The sequence below is a fragment of the Zootoca vivipara genome, chromosome 14 (assembly GCF_963506605.1).
Source record: "Zootoca vivipara chromosome 14, rZooViv1.1, whole genome shotgun sequence".
Classification (NCBI taxonomy): domain Eukaryota; kingdom Metazoa; phylum Chordata; class Lepidosauria; order Squamata; family Lacertidae; genus Zootoca; species Zootoca vivipara.
The window spans coordinates 54,347,789-54,365,226 of NC_083289.1; the positions used below are offsets into that span (position 1 = coordinate 54,347,789).

The 17,438-nt window shown below is 43.6% G+C and overlaps 1 protein-coding gene across 1 annotated transcript; it reads right to left on the reverse strand.

Moving 5' to 3' along the window:
* Window positions 1-922: 922 nt before the first annotated feature.
* Window positions 923-12,900, reverse strand: LOC118092898 (vomeronasal type-2 receptor 26-like). The gene is made up of 4 exons (XM_060282423.1): window positions 12,821-12,900; window positions 6,628-6,919; window positions 2,910-3,036; window positions 923-1,824 (listed from the first exon to the last, which is right to left on the reverse strand). Exons 1-4 carry the CDS (start codon window positions 12,898-12,900, stop codon window positions 923-925), a joined length of 1,401 nt encoding a protein of 466 aa, XP_060138406.1.
* Window positions 12,901-17,438: the final 4,538 nt, after the last annotated feature.

A 17,438-nucleotide genomic window follows, 5' to 3' on the forward strand; every position in this document is an offset into this window, starting at 1 on the left:
TCAGCCCTGAGTGCTCCCTGGAAGGACAGATTGTGAAGCTGAGGCTCCAATACTTTGGCCACCTCATGAGAAGAGAAGAATCCTTGGAAAAGACCCTGATGTTGGGAAAGATGGAGGGCACTAGGAGAAGGGGACGACAGAGGACAAGATGGTTGGACAGTGTTCTCGAAGCTACGAACATGAGTTTGACCAAACTGCGGGAGGCAGTGCAAGACAGGAGTGCCTGGCGTGCTATGGTCCATGGGGTCACGAAGGGTCGGACACGACTGAACGACTAAACAACAACAACAACAATGGGGATCAAACCTACAACCTTTATCAGCACCATGCTCTAATCATCTAATTGATATTTAATTGAAATATTTTCATTTATAAAGGATTAAAGTGATAAAAGAAAAGAAAAAATGTGGAGAGAGAGAGAGAGAGAGAGATAAGCAATATACACAATGTAATACGTTAAGTAAAGTCAATTTCACTGCTACAGGTTTTAGATGGTAGCAGTATATTACCATTGCACCATGTTTTTTTGCTTGACCCACACTTTCTAGGCATGGGTCCAAGTTTCTTTCCGCTCTCTCTACTCCTTCCTCAGAGAAAACCCACTCTTTAGTGCTAAGTCAGAGCAAATGTCAATCCAGAAAAAACCCAAATTGCTGTTTGCTCTGATTGACTGCTAAAGTACATTTATATCCTTCTGATGAATATTGTGTGGCAAATATCTAAATTTAAAATTTATATCGCAGATGAACAAAACACTCATAACAACATCAGAACTAATTCTGGATTGCTTAAACCAAAATGCCTTCAAAGAAGAACTTGAGAAATTTGACTTGTCTAATGATGATCTCCACAGCCACCATGTATTGTCCCTGATCAATTGAATTTTATTACAGCAGAATATACAGGGACAAGCTTATATTGCTTACTTTTCTTTCTTTAATAAATGTTCCTTCTTGTTCAGCTCAGGCCTCAGGATAATGATGTAGCATTTGGGGAAAAAGATGCAACCCAGCAATCCAGCACTGGAGCATAAGATGGAGAAGATCTCCACAGCCACCATGTATTTCCCTTTGGTGCTCAGGTACGTTGGAATAAAGGACAGCCACACACTGCAAAACACCAACATGCTGAAAGTGATGAACTTGGCTTCATTGAAACTGCCAGGCAACTTCCTGGCAAAGAAAGCTATGGTTAAGCTGGCAATAGCCAGGAAGCCCATGTATCCCAAGACGCAGTAAAACATGGAGGCTGATCCCTCATTACATTGCACTAGGATTTCCTCTTTCAGGGAGTTCATGTCCTTATCTGGGAACGGAGGAGAAGTAATCAGCCAAACTATGCAAATGTTTGCTTGAATAAATAAACCAGAAAGGACAATGGAATTGGCCAGTCCTTTCCCCACCCATTGTCTCATTCTGGATCCTGGTTTTGTGGCCATGAATGCCAGAACCACCGTGATGGTTTTTGCCAAAACAGAGGAAAGGGACAGAGAGAAGATGATGCCAAAAGCCATTTGTCGGAGAAGGCAGGTTGCCTTTCCAGGCTGTCCAATGAAGAGGAAGGAGCAGAGGAAGCAAAGCAGGAGGGAAATGAGGAGGAGGTAAGTGAGGGTCCGGTTGTTGGCTTTGACTATGGGAGTGTCCTTGTACTTCATGAATGTCCCAAGTACTAAAGTTGTGATCGAAGAGAAAGAAAAAGCCAGCAGAGTAAGGGTGATTCCTAAAGGTTCTTTGTAGGAGAGGTATGTGTAAAACTTGGGAATGCAATGATTTTGGTTGTAGTTTGGATACTGATCTTCTTTACATTTGATACAGGTATCCATGTCTGAAAAATAAAGGAAAGGTACGTAAATATTTCAAGACTTTGATTCATCTACAGTGGTAGCTCTGCTTGTGGACGGGATCCATTCCGGTGGTCCGGTTGGATCCCGAGGTTTCCGCAACCTGAGAACCGCTTCTGTACATGCGCATGCAGTGAAACTCAGTCAAATACTTCTGGGTTTGCTGCTTTCCATCCTGAAGTATACGTAATCAGAGGGTTACGTAACCGGAGGTACTACTGTATTCTATAGTGATCAATCCAACCCCTCATGGACAGGATTTGACCATTGGGTGGAAGAAGTGTGCATGCATACGAAAGCTCATACCAAAATATAAACTTAGTTGGTCTTTAAGGTGCTACTGAAGGAATTTTTTTATTTTGCTTCGACTCAGACCAACACGGCTACCTACCTGTAACAAGCAAGCACAGAAAGCTTTTCCAACAAGAAGATATAGGTACTTCATCTGCCATTCATTTCTCCTCCCAGCAAAGCTCCATTCGCCAAATACAAAGCAATTGTAACAGAACTAAATAAAACTGGCTCACACTTTCTTTGTCCGCCGATACACTGTGTCCTTGCTCCAAAGATCCCTCACTGGTCAAGTGAGTAACTGGGGGGGGGCAGTTAAAAAGGAAGCTAGCTAGCAACCCCCCTGTCTGGCTCTCAGCAGAATGTGGCCTTCTTGGCTGCTGAGTAGGCGGCTTTCCAAAGAAACATATCTGGGCATGCTCAGAACTGAATAATGAGTCTGATTCGTCTTCCTAGGACTTCAGATTCAATGCCCAATCTCCCTGGTTAATGTTATTTTGTGTTGGATGCCAAAGTCTGAACTGCAGGACCTGGTCTATTGAAGTAAGTGGGAGAACTGAGAATTCCCTCAAACCAGTGTAGAAAAGGAAGGAATCATGGCATGTCCAGTGCTCTGTCTAGCTATGGCACTAACTACATTTTGTTTTGCAGAAATGGGCAGGTGATTCCGTAAAAAGCTTCAGCAGTTCATTCTGCATATCAAGCAACCTTATAAGACAGAGGCTCAGCAAGGCCTGATCTCCACCCCCATCAAGTTGGCATCTATTGTATTTCCTACCCATCTGCATAGAGACCATCGCTTCTGGACATGGAGCACAATCGTAGCAGCAGAATTTCTCTCCCTCTTTCTTTTTCCTGCTGTAGCCAGGATAGCAGTTGTCATTGCACACAGAAAGAGGCACAACCTGTCCAGAAATGCAACAAATGAGATTAGCATCAAGAAGTTTATATTTATCCTCCTGCCCTAAACGTGTGAATAGTTTTCTTAGGTGAAAATTTGCTTCAGAGAGGAAACCCTGACTTAATTGTTGCCAGAAATTAATTTCATGAAGAAGTGAAGAAGTGAATTGTTGGCGAGGTCAGGACTTTTAAAATGTGTTGATGAGGTTGTTTACTCAGATCTACCCAGGAAATGTGGTGGACTTCAAGTGAAAATGCAGAGCAGCATTTCCCCCAGTTTGTTTTGCCATGAATGGGAAAACGCGATCCTTCTCAGCAGAATTAACCACTTGAGGGCAGGTAGAAAACTGAACTCACAGATATGCAACTGTTTTCAATTCTCGCACATGTTCCAGCACCTGCAGCTTCATCTCACCTGGTTAAAGCTTCTATGCCACACTATTTGGTCCTCATTAATGGTTAACTCTTTCCCCTGTGGATCCAGCGGGTCTAGTCTTCCAACTTTGAGCCTAACAAAAGAACCGTTGGAGAAGGTCACCCAGTTTGTGAGATCAAAACCTGCAAGTAGTTCTCCATGTTTATCAAAATGTATGCTCTCTCCGACACTGTTGTTGAACATGATCTTCCTTATAAAACGATGGAGCTTGAGTGAAAGAGAAAATGAAGCCTGGTCAGGATAAAATGGTGTTATAGATCGGGGTGGTGGTCCCCTTAAACCCTAGGAATGAATAAATGCTAGGATTTTGATTACGGTAATTGGGATATGGAATAAGACACCAACTGCAGAGCTGTGCCAGACAGGGAATTCCTGGGCTGCTTTATGCAAACCAGCCTGGCCAAGGGAACAATAGAGAGCCATTGAGGGGCCATTGAGGGCCATTGCCAGTGCAAGAGGACTTCTCCCCTGCCCTGGGGTGTGAAGAGAGACAGGGGTGTGAAGGGGTGTGTTTTGAAGCAGGGTTTTCTGGGAGGAAGAAGGAGGGGGAAGGGTTGAGATCCATCTTTGGAGGGTGCTGCCTGCAGGCAGGTTATGCTGCTCCCTCTTGGAATGATTATGCCATAAGATCAGGACTCCCTCCATGCAGACGTAAGGTGTAAAGAGGTGAATGAAGCATATTTCTCAAAGCACGACAGTCTCTGCTGTGTCTTCTATTCTCCAAAGGGACACTGACCCCATGGGGTCTTGCCACCATTTGGCAGAGAGAGGGGTAGGCACCCAGCTTTTGTAACCATATTGAAACCTCTACAGTCATCCTTTTAAAATCTCTTTGTTTCCAGGACTGGGTTGTTTTTGCTCAAGAATGTATTTGAATCGGTTACTAATTCCACTGATTCAGCATATTTCCTTGGAATTAAATCTGATTGAACTCCATGGGGTTGACTTCTGATCAGATATGCAGGGGATTCTACTTTTTATATCTGATACACACCAACACCAAATGGCATGCAGCACTATGTAGAGTTTTGCTCCACTTTTCAATAAAGCATCTTTGCGGCTTTGGAAGGCATTATATAAGCGTTAATGAAATCCAAACATAAGATTCATTTTTTGTAGTGGTTCGGCTTTAACAATAGTGTTGCATAATTCAGCACATTGTGGCATCATATTATTAATGAAGGAGTTTGAATTCACCTCGGGAGACGCATTTCATTGCTCTCAAGACACACGGATGCCAGCAGCAAAAGGAATGTTGATATCCCCCTATATTACGGTACAGCTAAAGCTAAACAGTTTATCTCAGTGGTGTTCAACCCGTGTGCCGTGGCCCCCTGGGGTTCCTTGAATGATGGTCAGGGTGCCGCAGGCTCACTGGCCTCTGTGCCTCCCTCCCTCCCTCCCTCCCTCCCTCCCTCCCTCCCTCCTCGGATGCCCTCTCATGTCTCTGCTTCCCAAAGGCTTGCACGGCTGTTTATTGCAGCAGCCCCGGCTATAAGCTCCGCAGGCGAGTGCTGCCTCTGGGAGGCACCTCTCTTTGGGGTGGGGGTGGGGGGCAGCTCAGAGACCAGGGATGGCAGCACTAGCTGCCCGGAGGACTGCCAAGGAGAGGGGAGAGGGGGCTGAGGAAACACTCCGCAAGGGAGGGTGTTTGAAAAAGGGGGAGAGGCCGCCAGCTCTGCAGGCAAGGGGTGACCTAACTGGGCTCCAGAGCCCCACAGGGGAACCACAGACAGAAGGTAGTGAGTTAAGGGAGCCATGGATTTGATACAGCTATTGGTGAGTTTGTTATATTATTTATCTGTTACTTTTTAAATGAGATACTCAGCCAAACAAAATGGACCCAGTGCAGAAAACCATGGCCTTCAGACTTCCAATTAAAAAAAAGACATGGAACATCATGAAATTGGATAGGAAAGGAGAAGGGACTAAGCAGACTAAGTTTCAGGTTACAAATCACAAGTTGTTCTAATGAGGAACTGTGGGGGAAAAGACACATTTAAGTATCTTTTACAGCAAGCATGTCAAACCTGCGGCCCTCCAGATGTTTTGGCCTACAACTCCCATGATCCCTAGCTAGCAGGACCAGTGGTTGGGGAAGATGGGAATTGTAGTCCAAAACATCTGGAGGGCCGCAGGTTTGACATGCCTGTTTTACAGCATACCTTCCTGCTTTGAATATATTTGTCTCTCTGTGTGTTGTATTAAAGGTGTAACTACCTGCCAAGAATGCACATTACAGTCCGTTGGTCTCCCTCCCTCTAGCAGTCTGCTATGTTTCCATCTGGATTCACGTAGGACATGCAAAGCATGCGCTACAGCAAACGCAGCATTGTAGACATTGTAGCTGTGGCCAGTCATGCTCATTTCAAAAAGAGTACTAGGAAGACTCTCCAACTTCTCCTGGCCAGTGCAGGTATTCTATCCCTCCACATTCCCATCAGAATGTCTTAATGAGCAGCTGAATGACTGCTCCCAGAAATTCTGAATGAATCCATCTCCTTTTGCCCAAGAAGGTTCAATGATCTCAAGAAGACTTTGGAATCCAAGTGGCTCCCTTGAGCGAACCGTGATAGATAGCGCACCATGGAAGCTTTCTATATCCCAAAGTTTTTGAATGGAGAAGGCACAGAAATCCCATTGGGATGTAACAATCCAGACTTTACCCACAGGTGGCAATGCATACAATGTTGCGAAAAACAACAACATTCTCAAAACTGGCATGGCTGGATCTTCTCCATATACAAAACATGTACTGACTTTTCTATCTTGAAGAATTGAGTATTTTTCCAGTTGCGCAAATATAATGTTCATCAACTCTTCCATAAATGTCCTCTTTGCTGTTCTTAGTATGAAGGCATAGCAGATGCCATTCTGATCAAGCAATGGAACCACTGTGTGCAAAAACCTGTCCCCATTCTCATCATCCACTGCAAAGAGCCCAATCCATGTCCATCTGAAATGGTGAAGGAGCCCCAATGTACTGGTGGGCTTCCTTGGGGACCATCTGATATAAGGAAGAAAACAATGTTTTTTCATCCTGCAGAGGGGTAAATGATCCATATGTGAGCTGAAAGGAAGGAGGGTGTGTTGTATCGATTAAAAGAACGCAAAAATATGAGCCATTGTTGGAAAATTCCCATCAATGCATTTGTCTCACCTGTGGAATCTTGTAGGTGGCAAAAATGCTAGCCATGTTGGCAGAGGTTTCAGTAGCAAGTCCGCCAATGACAGCTATCAGTTTACTCTGAGTATCACACTTGTAGTTGGGAACAAACCTGTGTTGTGTGGAAAGGAGGCTCAGGCTGGCTTTGTATGTCATCCTTGCCACATAGTAGCTGTTGAGGATGTGGGAGCCCAAAGAGATGTTGGGTAGGATTTGGGGATTCTCATTGATCTCTTTGACAGCAAGCAGCAAAGCCAGAATGTGCTGGTAGTTCTTAGGAACGGACCTGTAATGAGAGTTACTGTCTGTTTAATGAGGCAAAGGAAAGGGCATTTCTTGCTTTCATCGTTACACCTCGGATTACTCTCATGGTTGAGCTGGAACTTTAAAAAGTCTGAAAATGTTGGGATATAGAATACAGCTATTGTGGGATTTTATCTATTAGCAGGTCCTGTTAGGACTTTAAACCTGAGACGCTGGCAAATTAGCAAGGTCATGTGATTTAAGTTGTTAAGTCGTTAAGATGCTCAGTATATATAGAGCGTCTTTTTTTGTTTGCCTGTGGGGTGTGGAGCAGTCATGTCTGAAAGCTCTGGAGGTGTTTCTGTTATTTTTCTGCAATAAAGCTGTCTTCAAAAGTTGAGTTTTGGTGAGTCGTTTTCTGCTGCAAAGCTACAAGAATTCTACAACAAGAAGAATCCAGCCGCTGTGCTTAATGCTCTGCAAAGAGAACTGTTTCTGGTCTGTATAGCGCAGCAAAAGCGTTTTTACTGGACCAGTGCAGAAAACCTCTTTAGGTTATGGACTGAGTTATGTTTTGGATTCTAATGCTGTGGACTCTCATGTGCTGATTGCTGTATCGTGTGCAGAGGCAGTGAAAGTGGCTTCGGATGTGAGAAGACCTGCTTGGTCGTAAATCAAGCCATAAAACAAGGGAGGAACCGAGAGAGCTGCGTAAGTGAAGGCTTACAGCTTTAATTAACTGCAAAAGGCTAGTTTGATCTCCCGTTGTGTTTTTTGCCAATAAACACAAGACGGTGGCAGATTGCTAGTGAAGACACGGAGGGGAAAAGTTTAAAAGGCTTCAGAGAAGGCTTGAAGCATCTGAAAAGTGAGTAAAGTAAATCCCAAGGGGGAAGAGAAGCAAGGGCACTCAGAGGGGGTGGCGATAGACCCCAATAATGGCAGCAGAAAATTTCCAGGTTCCCTTTCCAAAGCTGAACTCTGCTAATTATGTGCAGTGGTCTAAGAGGGCTCAAGTCTGGTTGGAAGCCAAAGAAGTTTGGGCAGACTATGTCCAGAGGCGAAAGCCAATTGTGGCTGTTGCAGCAGATGCCACAGCAGAGCAACAGGCTGCTGCACATGCTCAGAATAGAGAACATGATAAAATGGATACTAAAGCTAGATGCATGTTAATGGTATCAATAGATGACTCTCAACTGCCCCATGTGGAAGGCTTAAGGTCTGCATTTGAAATTTGGGAAGCCCTTAAGCATATTCACCATAGAGCCACGCCCAGAGAGAAGGTGAATTCCCAGTGTGGGGGAACTGGCAGGCAGAGCTGTAAGGAAGTCTCACAAGTGTCTGCTATGGCCAGCAAGTCGTGTTTTCGATGTGGCAGCAGATTTCATCTAATAGCAAAGTGCCCAGAAAAGCAACAGGAGTTTCAGCAGCCTAAGGCCAGTTTCCAGAGCTACAGAGGAAAACGACGTGAGAACTACAAGAGTCAACGACCCAGAGGGGGAGAAGGTGCTAATAAGGGACTGTTTGCAATGGTAGCACAACAGAACTCTAAAAGGAACCCACAAACCTTGAAATGGGTAATTGACAGTGGGGCTTCGCACAGTTTAATACCGGCGACATCTTGTGGCAGTCTTAGGAACTGCAAGACTTTACCAGTTGCAAAAACTGTGACTATAGCAGACAAAAGCAAACGAGAAATGAACCTTAAAGGCACCATTTATGTTAATTGTTTGCAAACTAACCTTCCTGTTTTTGTTCTTCCAGGAATGAAGAATGGACTTTTGAGTGTGTCATGCCTGGTAAAAAGTGGTTTTAAGGTTAAGTTTGAAAAAGATGTGTGCACTATTTCAAAACAGGGGAAGGAGCTAGTTAAAATTCCCTGTGAGGAAGGGCTTTTTGTTTTGGATGAAGAGCAGTTGGCAGCAGGCAGCTGTTCAACAGGTGAAGCTCAAGAGCAGTTGGCAGCAGGCAGCTGTTCAACAGGTGAAGCACAAGCTAAATGTGTAAATAAGGCTCCTCATACAGGTTGTGCGCATCTACTACATAGAAGGTTAGCTCATATATGCTTTAAGTATGTAAGCAAGATGCCAGATTTAGCTGAGGGGTGTAACCTTAAACCCTGTTCGAATTTTTTGGATTGTTGTGCTTGTAAACACTCTAAGGTTAAGACATGTAACTACCCTAGATCTGATAGAGTAAGCAAGAAACCCTTTGAGCTAGTACACACAGATGTGTGTGGACCCTTTCCGGTCAAGTCCCTTGGAGGTGCGAGATTTATGCAAATTTTGGTGGATGATTTTTCAAGGGCCAGTTGGGTTTTCTTTCTGAAAGAAAAATCGCAAGCAGCATCAATTCTGATGGATTGGATTGAAGAAGTAGAGTGTAAATTTGACACTAGGGTGCGCAAGATACAATCGGATCGTGGTGGGGAGTATGTGAACCACACGCTAGCGACATGGTTAAAACGCAAAGGTATAGTCCATAGACTTACCAATCCCTATTCACCACAGGAGAACTCAGTTGCGGAAAGAAAATTCCGAACATTGCAAGAAGCCATTGCTGCTTTACTGTTTGATTCTGGATTACCACAGCGTTTTTGGGCAGAGGCTGCGCTGTATGCAAATTATTCCTTTAATGGAGTGTACAACAGCACAGTAGGCAACACTCCTTACTTCATGTTGTTTGGTAAGAAACCAAAAATTGACCATCTAAGAGTTTTTGGATGTCGTGCTTATGTGCTGGTGCCTAGGGCACAACGCAAGAAAGGTGATCCCAGATCTAAAGAAATGATTTTCTGTGGTTATCAAGCAAACACAAAAGGTTGGAGATTTGTAAATGTAGGAGGTAATCAAACAAAAATCACAATCAGCAGAAGTGCTGAATTTTGTGAACAAGATGGTTGGAATAGAATCCATGGTAATTCTGACATACTATTTGATGTGTCAAATGAAAAAGATCAGACACAGGTCCCAAGGCGAGAATTAGTTCCAGAACAGGCTGAGGAATCTGAGTCTGAGGATGAGGGTGAGAAACCTTCTAGTTCACACAAGTTTGAAAAGTCAGAATCGTCTAGCCCAGTAGGTTTACCTGTACAGCAAGGGAGACGAGTAAAGTCAGAATCAGAAAGTCCTTCAACTGCTAGTGACAAACAGGTGACAACCAGTGATTCTGGGTCAGAGGGGGCAACTGATGGAGCATCGCAGGAGCTGCCAAGGCGTTCCAAGCGTACAAACAAAGGAAAACCTCCAGAAAGGTATCAAGCCATTAGTGTTTGGGTAGGATTGGCGAATTGCGAACCTGAAAGTTTTGAGGAGGTAGAGCAATTACCCAAGGAGGAGGCCAGTAGGTGGCACGAGGCCATGCAGAAAGAGTTGAATTCTATGAAGAAGCTTGGTGTATTTTCCATCTCCAAACTGCCAGAAGGTACCAAGGCAATAAGTTGCCGGTGGGTGTATAGAATAAAGACAACAGTAACAGGGAAACCAGAGTACAAAGCGAGGCTTGTAGCTCGGGGTTTTTCACAAAGTAAAGGGGTACACTACTCCGAAATTTATGCGCCCACTTCAAGGAGCGAAACTCTACGTGTACTCCTAGCGGTTGCTGCTCAGAGAGGATTCAACGTGAATCACTTTGATGTCTCAACTGCTTATCTTCATTCAGGTCTAGCTGAAGAACTTTATATGGAGCTACCGCCAGGATTGAAAGGTGATAGGTCAAATCAAGTTTGGAAGTTACACAAGTCTATTTATGGACTCAAGCAGTCAGCTCATAATTGGAATGAATTTCTAAATGATGTTTTGGTAACCATTGGCTTTAGCAGGAGTAAAGCTGACAACTGCTTATATTTCAGAGGTTCAGGAGACACTCAAGAATCTTTGCTTGTTTATGTAGATGACCTGATTTATACTTCAAAGACACAAAAGCAGGTGGAAAAGCTGGCCAAGGAGTTAAGTAAACACTTCAAAATTAAGAATCTTGGTGCTGTAAAGGTCTATCTTGGTGTTCAGATAGATAGGACCAAAAATGGCAGTTTCTTGCTGAATCAAAAAGGCAAAATATTGCAAATGTTGGAAAAGTTTGGCATGGCAGAGTGTGCAGGTGTTAGAACACCTATGGAAATGGGTTTTGTAAAAGAGAGTGAATTCAAGGATAGTGCTGAGTTCAAACGTCCTGAAATCTTTCAATCAGCCCTGGGAAGCTTATTGTACCTTTCGCAATGGAGTAGGCCAGACATTGCTTACGCTGTTAACTTACTCAGCAGGGAAACTTCAAAACCTAGTGTAAATGCATGGAAAGGAATTCAAAGAGTCTTAAGATATTTACAATACACCAAAGATTTTTGCCTTGAATTGTCTTCTGAAGGGCAAGCACAGCTTACTTGCTGGGCAGATAGCGATTGGGCAAATTTAAGGGATAGAAAATCAGTGTCTGGCTGTGTAGTAAAATTTGGAAACTCTCTGGTTGGATGGCGTTCGAAGAAGCAAAACCTGATTGCTTTATCGTCGACAGAAGCCGAATTCTGTGCCTTATCTGAATTATGTAGAGATCTAGAATTTTACAAATGTCTGGCACAAGAGATGTGTGAAAAGTCCATCACGCCCATCACTATATGGGGTGATAATCAGCCATGTCTTAAATTAGCACAGAATGGTCAATTTAAAGGTCGTACAAAACATTTGGATATCAGATTTCAAAATGTTTGTCAAACAGTGAGAGCGGGAATTGTTAAATTAAGTTACTGTCCAAGTCATGAAAATTTAGCTGATGGATTTACAAAACCGCTTGGGTTTCAGCATCATGAAGAATTTTGTGAAGGAATGGGTCTGAAATAACTTTGTAGAATTCTTTTTTTTTGCCAGCGAGAGGGGGTGTTAGGACTTTAAACCTGAGACACTGGCAAATTAGCAAGGTCATGTGATTTAAGTTGTTAAGTCGTTAAGATGCTCAGTATATATAGAGCGTCTTTTTTTGTTTGCCTGTGGGGTGTGGAGCAGTCATGTCTGAAAGCTCTGGAGGTGTTTCTGTTATTTTTCTGCAATAAAGCTGTCTTCAAAAGTTGAGTTTTGGTGAGTCGTTTTCTGCTGCAAAGCTACAAGAATTCTACAACAAGAAGAATCCAGCCGCTGTGCTTAATGCTCTGCAAAGAGAACTGTTTCTGGTCTGTATAGCGCAGCAAAAGCGTTTTTACTGGACCAGTGCAGAAAACCTCTTTAGGTCCTTTTAGATGAAATATATAAGGAAGATTTCTTGAAACATTTATTCCGCTGTACGAAAAGACTCTGAGTAAAGAGCCATTGCCTGCTACATTATGGGGAACTAATAGATCTAGACCAGGGTTGGCTAACCTGCATCATGGTGCCAGGATCTAGCCCAGCCTACTGTGGGATGTTGTCTGATTTGCCCCACAAATGAATCTTCCTTGCAAAGTGTGCTATCCACATCGGACCAGAGTCTCCACCTCTGTTTTATGTGAAGAGACATGCACTCAATCAGGAAATTTTACTGGGATGAAAGCGATAAGAATAAAGCACAATAATAAAACCTTTCATATTGTACAATATAATAATATGAAGTGAAACAATATTTTTAAATTATGCAAACAGGAGGGAGAGAATAAGCAAAAGGTGAGAGACAATGAAGTACTGAATGCACGGAAACGACACGTCCAAGACTCACAAAGGGAACAATCCCTGGGACATTGTTCTGTAAAAGCCCCACAAAGTCCACGTTTTGGGCCACTGAACATCCCAGTGGATTGTGCCCAACAGCCACCAACATACAGAACACAAGATAGCTGTCAACTTCCAGTGACTGCTGGAAATAGCCTTCCATCATACTGTACTTAAACACAAATCTTATTAGCGAAGTATCCTGTCACATAATGATAGGATATCCTTGTAATCTGAAGGAACAGCAGAAAGGGGGGAAATGAAGTGTTCCTTACGCAGGTTCGCCAATGGACATCTGTGTGGGCACTTCTGTGAACGAGGGACTGTCATGAAAGAGGAAGACCTGAGAAACCATCTCTCCAATGACAAAGTCACCCGGCTGATAAAATTGGTGAGGGATTGGCAGAGGATCATCATCTAGGATGCAACTGATGGGCTGATTCTTGCATACGGTGTAAGGAAACATTACAAACAGCAGCACTATTGCTACTGTGATCCTGATGACCAAACAGCCCATCAAGCTGGATATTGCCATGAGTCCCTTTGATACAGTCTCAGTTTTGTTTCAGTCTTTTGTGAATGGCAGATGAACCTGATGGTACATAATTTCGAAGGAAGCTTGGCCTGTGAGATTCACAAATGTGTGTGTTCATTTCAAACGGCCAGAAATGTTTCCGCCTCACACATTCCCCCCACCCCAAATGGAAGCGGCAGGATAATGGAAATAATTGGAAAACACTCCTCCAAAAGAGCACAGGATCAGAAAGTATTTATAGGGTTAGGCAAGTATCAGTCCATACTGTACCTCCTTTTTGAGATGAAGCTTTTTATACCCAGAAACAAGGAACTGGAGATGGAAGAAATGGGGAAATAACTGAGTTTCTCACGATATAATTCTTTCGTTTTAAATCATCGAAGAATGAAATGTTGAAACACCCTAAAATATTAAAAGGCTAACAGAAAATAAAATACAATACAAAGGTGAAATTGTCAAAGCTGAAATGGTTTCCTAACCTGGTTTAGAACAACATGTGTGGTTTTATAACACCTTTTAGAAGCTGTTATTCCAGTAATGTTTACAGTTGTTGGAGAGATAATCATCTCCCCAATGTATTCTTGGTCAATCTGGCTTTGCCACAACGTGATGAAAGAGCCAGGATATCTCCCCAAGCCCTGTTCCTGCTTTAGGCTACTTCTGGCCACCAAATCATTTTTATTTCACATAACAAATATGACAAGATATGCATTAATTACATGAAGAATGGACCACTGCAGCCACTGAAGAGTATTTGGAAGAAAATAGAATATTGTGGAGCCAGACGTTAGATTCTGTGGCCTGATATTTGCTTCAGTATCACTGGCTTCTAATCACCTTCAAAGCCTTAAATTGCTGGGGTTCAGATTATATTAACATTCTTACTATTTTGGGAAACATTATGTCCCCTATGAAAATATATTCAGCAGTTTTAGGTGTTGTGTTGGAAAAATATGTTAACGGTAGTTTGAGGAATACTTTTAAAGGGAGATGGCAGGTGGTTTTCATCACTGCAAAAACTTTGCTGCTGCTTCAAGCAATGGCAGAATTGCAGAGAGTAACTCAGCCCTGCTCCTCATTTGCCATGCAATAGTCCAGAGGAAGTGACTCTACATTAGGGCTGTCCTGCGGCCGGATTTTTCTGGACATTACTGGGATTTCAGAGGCGGAATGGATGTCTGGGGGGGATTTCCAAAAAACAGCGCTTTGTCCTGGATCTTAGAGAAGTCAGTTGAAAAGCTCAACAATTTTGGGGATTCTTTTTTAAAAAGCTCAATATTTTTGGTGTCTTGGTTTTTACTTTTTGAAATATGGCACCCCTATGCTATACTATGGTTGCTGGGAATTGGAGTTTCCCATGTTCTCAAGGTCTCCACAAAGTGATGGTTTGTGCCCATTGATACTTTTAAGCCTGAGGACCAGGTGGTCGATGGTAGATCCAATAGTAGGCAAATCCAATAGAATCAAAGAATTTTAGACTTGGAAGCAAGACTGAGGACCATCTAGTCCAACCCCCAGCGGTGCAGGAATCTCAACTAAAGCATCCACGACAGATGGCCATCCAACCTCTGCTTTAAAAACTCCAAAGAAGGAGACGAAGTCTGTTCCACTGTCAAACAGAGATTACTGTCAAAATTTCCTCCTGATATTTGGTCAGAATCTCCTTTCTTGCAGCTTGAGTCCATTGGTTCGGGTTCTAGCCCCCGGAAAAAACAAGGTTGCTTCATCTTCCATGGGACAGCCCTTTAGATATTTGAAGTTGGCTATCATGTCTTCTCTCAGTCTCCTCTTTCCTAAGCTAAACTACCATTCCTCATGAGGCTTGCTTTCCAGGCCCTTGGTCAACTTGGTTGCCCTCCTCTGCACACCTTCCAGCTTGTCAACATCCTTCTTGAACTGTGGTGCCCAGAACTGGACACAGGATTCCAGTTGTGGTCTGACCAAGGCAGAATAGAGTGGGACTCTGACTTCCCTTGGTCAGGATGGTGTGCTTCTGTTAATGCAACCTAGAAGAGCATGAGCTCTTTTTTTGCTGCTACGTCACATTGTGGACTCATGTTAAGTTTGAAGACTGATAAGACCCTTGGATCATTTCCACATGTACTAGTGAGCACTCTTTGCATTTGGTCAATCATCATCTAGTCCACATTTTACCAGCTTATCTGAAAGGATATTATAGGGATTTGTCAAATCAAGATACGCTACGCCTCATCCACCAAGCCTGTAACTTTATAAAAAAGAAATGAGATTGGTCTGGCATGACTAGTTTTTGAGAAAGTCATGCTGGGTCTTAGTAATCACAGCATCCTTTTCTAAGTGCTCTCAGACCAGCAGTTCAATTACCTGTTCTAGAGTCTTTCCTGGTACTGTATCAACATCAAACTGACTAGTCGGTAGTTATTTGAGTCTTCTTTCTTCCCCTTTTTGAAGAAGGAGACAACCTTTGCTTACCTCCAGTCCGCAGAAACCTCACCTGTTCGCTAAGAATTCTCAAAGATCATAGACAAGGACTCTGAAATTACATTTGTAAGCTCCTTTAGTACCCTTCTGGGCAGCTCATCAGGTCCTGGAGATTTACATTCATTTAAAGTAGTTAGCCGTTCCTTTACCACCTCTTCTCCTGCCTTGGCCTACAGCTCCCGCCTTACACCCTTTATTATGTTATCATGAGGTTGGGGCACTGCTTTCCTTTTGGGTGAAGGCAGAGACAAAGTAAATGTCGAGCAGTTTTGCCTCCTCTGTCACCCAATAGCATTTCTTCATCTTCTCCACCCAGAGATCTCCCACTTGCTTGTTCTTCCTCTTCCTTCAGACATAGCCGAAGACACATTTATTATTATTTTGTTTTTTATCATTTTTAACCTCTCCTCATCTAGTTATGAGAGTTTGTTGTTTCCTATTGCAGCCTTATTGGCATTTTATGGAGCCTTTCACTCCAGTGAATTGATGGCAAACTGCAAGACGTCTCTGGCAAAGCGCTGCTTTTTGGAGACGTGGTGATCACTCCACAGGAGTGCAATTGCATTGGAGGCAGACTAAGGCCGACCAAAGGGGCCGGGGAGCTACTGTTGAGTTGGCCAGTTGCCTACACCCCTGTCTTTGTATAGTGGTGACCATTAAGGGATGTGTTGACTCAGCCCACGGGCAATGGCCCCTTCTTAATCCATGTGGACTGGTCCCCACTTACACAGTACTGAGTCTTGTCTGTACTTAGAAGGGCCTGGTTGGCCATGGACAGCAACCCAAGATCTTTCAGCAGGCATTTATTCTGAACTGGGGCAGCAACAGTTGTGGCTCAGGCCAGGGTTTCTGGCCAAGGTATTCAAGCCATTGCCTTTGGCAGTCAGCAGCCTTCAAGAGTTAGGCTTGCTTATATCTTCTATGGTTGTTAACAGTTTTCTTCATTTCAGCTGATCCGCATTGGCTGCTGAACCTTGCCATTATCCTATTTTTTGGCCATTCAGTTTTGTTTTGGGCCCACAAGCAAGCTTGCATGTCTGAGTGTTGGACGCAGTTGTAGTTCCCTGTCCCTGAAGTAGTAGTAGTAGTCATCATCATCATCATCATCATCATCATCATCATCATCATTATGTCACCCATCTGACTGGGCTTCTCTAGCCGCTCTGGGCGGCTTCCAGCAAGTTAAAGCATCAAATAATGCTTCTGTGGTCTGAGCTTTTGGAAAAGTGGGTCTGACAGGAGGCCCATCGCCCTAATAAGGCTGATGGAAGGAAGATCATACATAAGATTAAAACTTGTGTTCCAGGACATGGGAGTGCATACATTCCCCAAAGTTGCATTACGTTTGGCACCCCAAAGTTATATTATGTTGTTCACTTGTCTGTAGAGCATAACGTTGTTTTTCTGGAGGCTCTGCAAAGAGCTTTTTAAGCTTTTGTATCTTTGTGGGTAGAGGAGAACAAGCAGAAGCTGATCGCCTCCTGTGGCATTTGGTCCAGGTGGGTGAGTTTTGTATATTTTGGGAAATATCTAAGATCAGGCTGCCCCGATTGGTGTTTGGGCCTGTCAGGCACATTGGGGTGAATGTTCCCCAATGGGGCCATGGTGCAAATCCCAGCTTCATCCACCCTAGGAGCACACAGTGGGGGGAGGAGTTTCCTCAGGCCTTGCTGCAGGATCACAGCATGCAGCTGCCAGCTGGCGCAGGAGATGGGAGAGTTGGGATCCTCTTTGGCTTCGGTTAATTTGGTTGAATTATTCTGATTGCACATTCTACAGTTGTTATATTTTAATCAATGTAACCTGGAACCCATCTTTCCTGTCACTCACGAGTCATCTTGGGTATGTTGGCAATTTTTATAAATATAGTTTATATTGGTGGCAGGGGGCGATAGATG

Excerpts from the sequence above, each read along its gene's own strand:
- LOC118092898 (XM_060282423.1), bottom strand. The coding sequence starts at position 12,900 with ATGGTTTCTCAGGTCTTCCTCTTTCATGACAGTCCCTCGTTCACAGAA. Across the intron at positions 6,920-12,820 it reads ATGTCCATTGGCGAACCTGC|GTCCGTTCCTAAGAACTACC; the intron begins GTAAGGAACACT and ends CTCTCATTACAG. Across the intron at positions 1,825-2,909 it reads GATGGTCTCTATGCAGATGG|ACATGGATACCTGTATCAAA; the intron begins GTAGGAAATACA and ends TTTATTTTTCAG.